At 37.4% G+C, this 8,440-nt stretch overlaps 1 protein-coding gene across 1 annotated transcript; it reads left to right on the top strand.

Moving 5' to 3' along the window:
- Positions 1-2,309: 2,309 nt before the first annotated feature.
- On the top strand, positions 2,310-8,206 carry LOC149835282 (uncharacterized). The gene is made up of 6 exons (XM_090009553.1): positions 2,310-2,550; positions 2,628-2,760; positions 3,565-3,636; positions 7,230-7,402; positions 7,738-7,915; positions 8,051-8,206. The coding sequence occupies exons 1-6, from the start codon at positions 2,510-2,512 to the stop codon at positions 8,204-8,206; spliced, it is 753 nt and encodes a 250-aa protein (XP_089865679.1). The 5' UTR covers positions 2,310-2,509.
- Positions 8,207-8,440: the final 234 nt, after the last annotated feature.

The following is an 8,440-nucleotide window of genomic DNA, read 5'->3' on the forward strand; positions in this document are numbered from 1 at the left end:
TTCTTCAATGGAAAATAGGGCCACCTCTGAAAGCTACGAACACACCCATGTGCCAACAGGGTTTGATTCAGCGTCTTCATCTCAACACCCTCACAACCACCCAATGGCCATGAGGGCGACCCCGGGGGTGATGAGTGCAAACGGCCAGAGTTAGGCCAGATTATCATAGATCCGAATCTAAACCCACATATTAGTCAGCAAGTCTGAATCTAGAATTGAACTAGATAAATGCAGTAGACTTAAATCTGGATCCAGATCTTAAAAAAGAAAGAAAAAACACAAATAGGCTTTGTATAATTCTGATCCGATTGAGGATCTGACAGAAAGTACCAAGCTGAACTACTTGGATCCGAATCTGAAAGGACCAGGCGTAGTAGGTTCAAATGAGACCACTTGGATCTTATTTCAGGACCCATATCTGTGAAAAATGTATCCTACTCAGATTGGAGGCCCCACTGGAACCTGATCCGTTTGTACCATTATCAGAACTTAACTAAAACACACCAAACAAGGTTCGAGGTCAACAGCGCCATTGTAAGTTCTTGAAAATAATGTTCTACCAGAACCAACAAAACCACCTTAAAGTCACAATTCCTAATCCCAACCTTTGGGACCTGTTTTTTTAAATAGTAAAAGGTCCACCTGGCTCAGCCCTTGGCTTACTTTTAACAAGTTGTCCCACTCTATTTAGAATGTGCTAGTCAGCCAAACTGGACCCATCTTTTCTTGCAATCCAGATCCATTTTACACAATCTAGGTAGAACTTTTCAGACATATCTGAAATTTCTACGAACTCTCCTACCCAAACGCACAAGGGAAAAGCTGATCGAGTGGTAAAACAAAGTAAAAACTTCAAATCCAAATAAAATCCAAGGATCTGAATCCAATTAGGGCATTTTTGGGTGCAGTTCAGAGCCCGAGCCCATTGGATCTGTGCAGAGTATCGCATCAAAGAATTATCCATTTGTAGATGGAGGTTCGACAGCAGCTAGCTAGGTTTAAAGAGAGTTTGTGAGCCTTACATTCATGCATAACTTCCAATTAGCCGAGCCTAAACAAGCTATGTTCGGTTCATTCAGCTCGTTTACCAGCCCTACTTCCAATAGCTATGTAATCACAATTAATGATGGATGTCAATGAATATGATATTATCAGATATCCTACCCAATTCAATTCCATTTAGTTGCATTTGGTAAGTCAAAACCATATCCGAATATAATGGTAATGCAGATATGGTTTTGAATTTTTTGCTACTGAATTAGACAAATATTTTAATTTGACAGGATATCCGAATCCATTTACATGTAAAAAGGCAGATCTGATATGAGATTTTTGCCATCCAAATCTGTTTAGCTAACATCCGATTAGTCGAATGCGGCATCAGCCACATCCGAACCGTTTACATCCCTACCTAAAAACAATCTAATTGTGCAAAGATCATATTAGATCTGGATTTGTTAAACTGTATTGATCGACTAATTACCATAGATCATGAGCTCACAGGGCTAAGACCCAGTGGACGCCGAAACCCTAAATCGGGTCCAGCCTAACCATAGTTGATACCAGAACCCGCTTCCAAGAACCGGAATGCTAGTCTAGGGATGGCAGTGGACCGGGGGATTCCGGAGCCCTGCCCCGCCTCGCCCCATTTCGACCGGGGATGAAGGGCATGAAACGGGGATGGAGGCGGGGATGAAGGTTAAAATCTATCCCCGTGCGGGGATGAAGGATCAGATTTTAAAACGGGGCGGGGGTGGAGACCTTGTCCCCCGCCCCGGTCCACTGCCATCCCTAAACGCTACTCTCCCGAAGGGCAATTTGGTAAAAAAAACCAAAACAAACATTTGGGAACCAAACTGAAAGCTGGGCAGTGAGAGAATCAGATAAATTTTAGTATTTTTTTACTGAGAGAATTTTCACCATGCGGTGAAAGAGGTAACGAAAGGCAAAATTTCACGAGCCGTTGAGTATAAAAGGAGGGGAAGAGAGGAGGGATTTTCGGTTAGGAGGCAATTGAACGTCTCCCGCCCTGCTCATGATTAATTAAAGAGTCCTTTAATCCCTCATTAAGAGATCGAGGGAACGTGGCGAGTTTCGATCGGCGTGCTTTCCTCCGATCGTCCGGGTTCCCCGGGAAGCCATGCAGAATCGCAGAGGGAGGACGGAATTAAGGCCGCCGAGCTCTGCCGGACAGGAGAAACCTCGCCGGACTTCACGGTTTTCCGGGAGGACGCGGCCGTGGATCATATGCTAGCTCCTTTTCTCATGTGACCTCCAGCTGTATCATCATCAAGATCGTCGTCGTCGTCAACTTCTTTATGAAGGAATTCCGGAGGCCTGTTTTCGCCGGAAAATCTTGACATCTCACTCCCTTCAGCATTCGTCCGGTTTCGGAGTCTTTTTTATCGGAGCGCAGCGTCGGCTTTAAGAGAAGTTCTCGGTTTTTCAATCCTTTTCTTCTCTTTCTGCTTTGGATAGACGATAAATCTGAGCCCGAATCAGAGCAAAGATGTTGGACGGATTGCTCGGCAAGGGCTTGCCTGCGAAATCGTGAATTTATCTGGACTTTTACGGTTTGGCGGATATGGAGATTATATTAGTTTTTGCTGAAGATTTTTGTCTTGCAGTAAATCGTCGATCAAGCTTATAAATGCGAGGTTAGAGTTGATAAGGAGGAAGAGGAATTCAATTCTGAGGTTTTTGAAGAAAGATGTGGCCGATCTTCTTAGTGGCGGGCAGGAAATGAAGGCGTTTAATCGGGTAAATTAAGTCTCATTCTTCTTCTTTTTTTCATTCTTTTTGCATTTTCTTTGAGTCATTTTGGTAATGAATGAGCTGGGGATTCTGGTGCCGGGATGGAATTAGTAATTTTATAAGGTTTCAGTTTTCTCTGTTTCTCTTTGAGGAAATTTGGTGAAAGAATTTGCATGTTGCAATTAGACTCCTTTATTTTGTTGAAACTCTGCGCTGCGTTTAATTCGATGCGTAGATGAAGCTTTTGGCAAACTACTTCAAAGAAACGTACGGAAAAGGATAAGAAATCTAAAATTAAAGAAAACAGGAGATTAATTTATAAAGATCATGAAATAGTAGTATTATTTCAAGGAATTTGATGTTAGTAAGTTGTCCTCTGTTTGCCTCGCCTGTCGACAATTTGAAACTCTGTAACTTTCTTTATGGTTTTCTGTTTCAATTTGGAAAGGATAACAGGGTCTTTTTTGGGGGTGGTGTGTGTGTGTGTGGGTGGGTGGGGGGGGGGGGGGGGGGGCTTCATGATTTGAATAAAGTTCAGATGAATACAGTGAATCGCCTGAATCTCTGGTCTCGTAAAATCGCCTGAAACTGGAGAAATTCCAATTGTAACGTAGCGGGGAAGGATGTTTGCATTCTTTCTCAACGCTCCAAAAGAGTTTAGCAAATTCACCATGCTGAACACATCTGCATGGTAGGATTTGCAAAAAACAATGTCCTAAATGCGTGGTTCACACGCATTTAGGAAGTTTTTAATTTTATTTTATTTTTAAATTCTGACCGTCGTTGTGATCTATGTACTTGTTTTGATAGGGATCAGCTCTTGAAGTGGCATATGGGTGGATTTTTACAAGGTTTGAAAAATCGACGGTCCAATTAATCGAAAACACATGATCTAGGTGTGTATACTTCATATACATTTATGGAGTCGGAACTGAAAAAAAAAAATATCAGAATGGCATAAAAAACCCATTTAGCAGGTATCAATTTGGCACCTACTCATATATATATATATATATATATATATATATATATATATATATATATATATATATATATATATATATATATATAAAAGTGGTAGCTGTGCAACGCTTAGGTATGCCGCTACTTGAGGAATCATGTTGGTCGTCCATCACAGGGCGTGATAGACGGCCGTTGAAAAGGAATTAATGGTGCTATGAAAGTGCTACTAAAGCCTATAAAAGATGCACCCATCCTTTTAAAAAGAACTTTAGTGGCACTCATAAAGTGCGCTGAAGTTATTTTTTTGGCATTTTTATGTTGTTTCAACATTTTTTTAGTGAAAAAAAATATTGAGCATCCTCATCATCCTAGTAGCTGCGCACCTAAGGGTTGTCCAACTAATATATATAGGAAGGTCCAAAATCTACAACAAATGATTAGACAACTCTTCTTCTTCAATGCTTGAGCATCTCTCATCAATAAGACCTCATATGTTTGTTCTTTATAATTTATTTAGTAAGAAAGATGCTTTACATGAAGACTTTACGACATACAAGCATGTTTTTCGAAATATAAAAAATTGATGGCTCACAATGCATTTAAAACTTTACAATACAAAGTATTATGGGCTATAGATTTTGAGTGCTTTCAAAAATGCATCTAAACATCGAAAATTCATGATCCAAAACATGTCACTTACTAAATTAATGATAAAAATTCAATATCTAAAGTCTGATCAATGAAAAACTTGATCGTTCAAGAAGGAATGTTGTTGATTATCGTCAGCAGTAATGTTATATATATATATAGTAACTAGAATATGACAACTGAAATATGAGAACAAAAAATATGGGTACTTTCAACACTTTTTTTTGCAAATCTAACCATGTGGATGTGCTTGGCATGTTGAATTTGATATGAATCAACCATTGGATTGTGTATTTTCGATGAAAATATGATTTTTTAAATGCTTGAATATTTATGAAGATTGTGAGCCATTGATTTAAAGTCTAAAAAATTATTGTTTATGTATCAAAATTGGATGATTTAAGAGCAAGTTCTTATAAAACCAAGCATGTAGATCACATATGTACTATTAGATTCAAGAGAAAATAACAAAAAAATCATAAAAATCACTATTTACACATATTTTCAGTTTTCATATTCTAGTGACTCTCTTTCTCTCTCTCTCTATATATATATATATGTATATATGTATATATAAAAGGGAGACTGTCCAACAAAAAGAAGGTACAACATCTATAACAAATGATGCTTGGATGGCTCTCCTTCTTGGTGTTCTTCATCCATCGGATCTTATATATTTGTTCTTTACAGTTTATTAAAAAAAATTATGGTTTACATGAAGATTTTACATCTACACATGTTTTTCAAAACATGAAAATGGACTGCTCAAAGTTTTACAATACAAAGTATTGTCAAGGGTTGATTTTTAGTGCTTTAAAAAAATGCGTCTGAATATTGAAAATTTATAATCTAAAACATGTTGATTATTAAATAAATTGTAAAATTGCAATACGTAGAGCCCGAAAACTCGATCTTTAAAGAAAGAACGTTGCCCAATCATTAGATGTTGCACCTCTCTCTCTCTCTCTCTCTCTCTATATATATATATATATATATATATATATATATATATATATATATATATATATATGGTCCGACTCATGAGCATATAACCATGCCTGCCCAAATAAGTAGTAGCCTGGTTTGGGTCTGAGTTCGGATTATGTTGAGGTTTAGAAAATGGAAGCCCAAACGCGACGACATATTAGTGAGGTCAGGCTCCAGTCCACCCAATATTCGGCTAAGCATTTTTATGCCCATACTTGGGTATCCACTATTCAAGTTTGGGACAGGCTGTTTGTCCGATGTAAATCCGATTCATTATAAGTTGCGAGATATGTCACGTACGGACATGATTTTAATAGATTTTAATTGTTTTAGAATTATTTTTAATTGTTTTATAAAAATATATTTTGTATATGTTAAAATATGAAAAACATTTTTATTTTTGAAAAATAAAAATAAAAATCCACATCCGAGTGCCCTATTTTCAGAAAAAAAATGATTGTTTTTGTTGAATTCGTATTGTGAGTCGGATTGTACCCCTATCTTTGTGACACAGGTTAGAGAGTTCCAAACCTCCAACTTACCAAAATACCACTTCAAGCGGTGACAATTTTTGAGATTTGTTGTTACTTTTTAGTGTATAAAAGGTCACTTTCATGTATTTTATGCCTTGCTTATTTTTAAATTAGGACCTTCTTTTCTGTTTCAGTTAATTTCTTTCAGATAAACACAAAAGACCTAATCTACCTCTAAAAGTACCAATGCAAATTTCAAAAAGAAAAGCCCATGCCGTAAGGATATTTTGGTAATTTAGACTAGTTGAGTGCTCCAAGCTTTCATCTAAAAGTTTTTTAATTTAAACACTATATATTGTTAATTATGTAAGAGTAATGCGCTGGTTCTGCCCAGTTTATCGTTTTACCCCATTCTGCCTCCTCAAAATCACATTTTTTTGGTATTTTTCTCACATCTAACACCATAGATGTGATCAATAGGTTTTCTTTAGTTGGAACCAGCTTTTGGATTACTAGAATATGACCTGTATACTGTATACAGGTTTTTCCCGTTCTCCAAAATCAATGGCTATGAAGGTATCAGTTTTTTCAGGCTCATAAAAACATGTTTTTTCGTCCAAAAAACATGATCCAAGAGTCGATTCTCACTAAATCTAGCATGTTAAACACATCTAATGGTTCAGATCTATCATAAATTACTTCAAAACTATGGGGCAGAATGAGAAATGGGTCCTAATATTCAGTTCTCATTATCTAAATATCATAAGATTGGTCTTTCACGATGCTTAATTGAGAGGAAAATACCGATTTTCAATTTCGTTGTATCTATATCTTCTGGATTAAGTGGCTGACCCAGTGGGGGGTTTTTGTCACTCTTGAAAGCTGATGGTTTGAAATGGTTCCCATTGTTTTTACCAAACATGCGTATGGTTAGTTGTTCATGGAGTTTACCTCGCAGGAGGCGGGTCCATTGTAGTGACCCAGTTCTCGAAGTACTCGTTGCTCATGGGAATGGAACTCTAACCACCCTTCTAGTTGCCAAGGCCCCTTCCACTGCACCAAACCCCTTGGGTATTGGGTATTTTAATGCAGATTTACAAATAGGTCATTTTTAAATCATTGCTATCTTAACTAAGCTCTGCTATAACATCCTGTACTTTAGAATTCACGGTTGTTTTTCCGATGATCACAGTGCTTCTTCATTAGCTAACTCTTGGTTTTGATTAGAATTCTATTTAACATAGTGCTGGGATAAAAATGCAAGTTCAAAACATAGTTCTACAGCCAACGGTGTCAACTTCAATTCAGCATCTTTAAGTATTGAATGTTTGCCATATTTTTTTAGCTTCTTCAGCTGACATCTGCAACTTCATCATACGCCTTTTTCTTTTTCCTATATTTAAGGCTGTTTGTGCGGCATTCTATGTTGATGTGATACCTGTGAATTCCCCTTACTGGCGTATACTAAAACAGGTTGAGGTACTAATGGCTGAGCAGAACATCTCCACTGCGTATGATATGATCAAGCAATTTTGCAATTCCATCTCGAGTAACCTCCCGGCCATTCAAAAGCAGAGGTATGGGAAGTAGCATAAAAATTTCCAACATGAATTGGCTTAACCTGAGAAATTTCGTTATTGTATAGAGTCCCGATGTGTTTAAAATTTAGTCTTTTATAAGTTGCATGAACGTGCTTTGTCCCCCTCTTTTTACTTGGCCTTTGTAGCTGCATATTTAAAAGAACCATGCCTGATTTTCAAATATTACTCAACTATAAATACATATCTAAATGTAATGTCCATCGAATTGGTAATGAATGTATTAATCTTTTTGCTTGCAATATGAAGCATCTCCAATCAAGTTCCTACTAATAATTAAGGTGAGTAATGCATTTGTTTCTCTTGTTGTACAGAGAATGTCCTCCTGAAAGTAGGGAGCCTGTAGCAAGTCTCATGTTTGCTGCTGCTAGATTTGCTGATTTGCCAGAACTACGCAATCTTAGGAACTTATTCACAGGGAGATATGGTACTGCACTTGCGTATAGTGCCGAAGACTTGCATTCAGATCCAGATTGCGCTGTTAATCATGAGGTACCCAACCAGGGATCAATCCTCTGTCCAATTCTCACTTTCTACAACACCCTCTCAACTCAATTGTTTATAAAAAACAACAGTTTTTTTTTTTGAAGAGTATAAAAAATAACACGGTTATTTCTCTATTACTAGTTTGCAGAGATACTCTCGTCGTCAAGGCCTCCTTCAACAGTAGCGAAGTTGAATTTAATGCGAGAAATAGCAAAAGAATCATCTATTATGTGGAACTTCAAGGCTTTTGAGGAGAGGATTGCAGACCTTTATGCATCAGAAAATGTGAGCTCCTAATATAGCTTTTTGGTCACCGAATGACATTTTCTTATCCAGAATGCGGTAATGTTTAGGTTCAGAAAACTAACGTGGCCACATGGAGGTTGGTTGCGACCTCCTAGGCACATAATCATGGCCAATCAACTAACATTTACTTGGAACTTGGAAACGGTTCACTTCTATTAATGAACAGTGTATGCTTCTAAACTGGTTAGTTCTTCTGTAGAAATGCTATTATTGTTACATAATGGT

The sequence above is a fragment of the Nuphar pumila genome, chromosome 6, assembly GCF_984573655.1.
Source record: "Nuphar pumila chromosome 6, dmNupPumi1.hap1.1, whole genome shotgun sequence".
NCBI classification, from domain to species: Eukaryota; Viridiplantae; Streptophyta; class Magnoliopsida; order Nymphaeales; family Nymphaeaceae; genus Nuphar; species Nuphar pumila.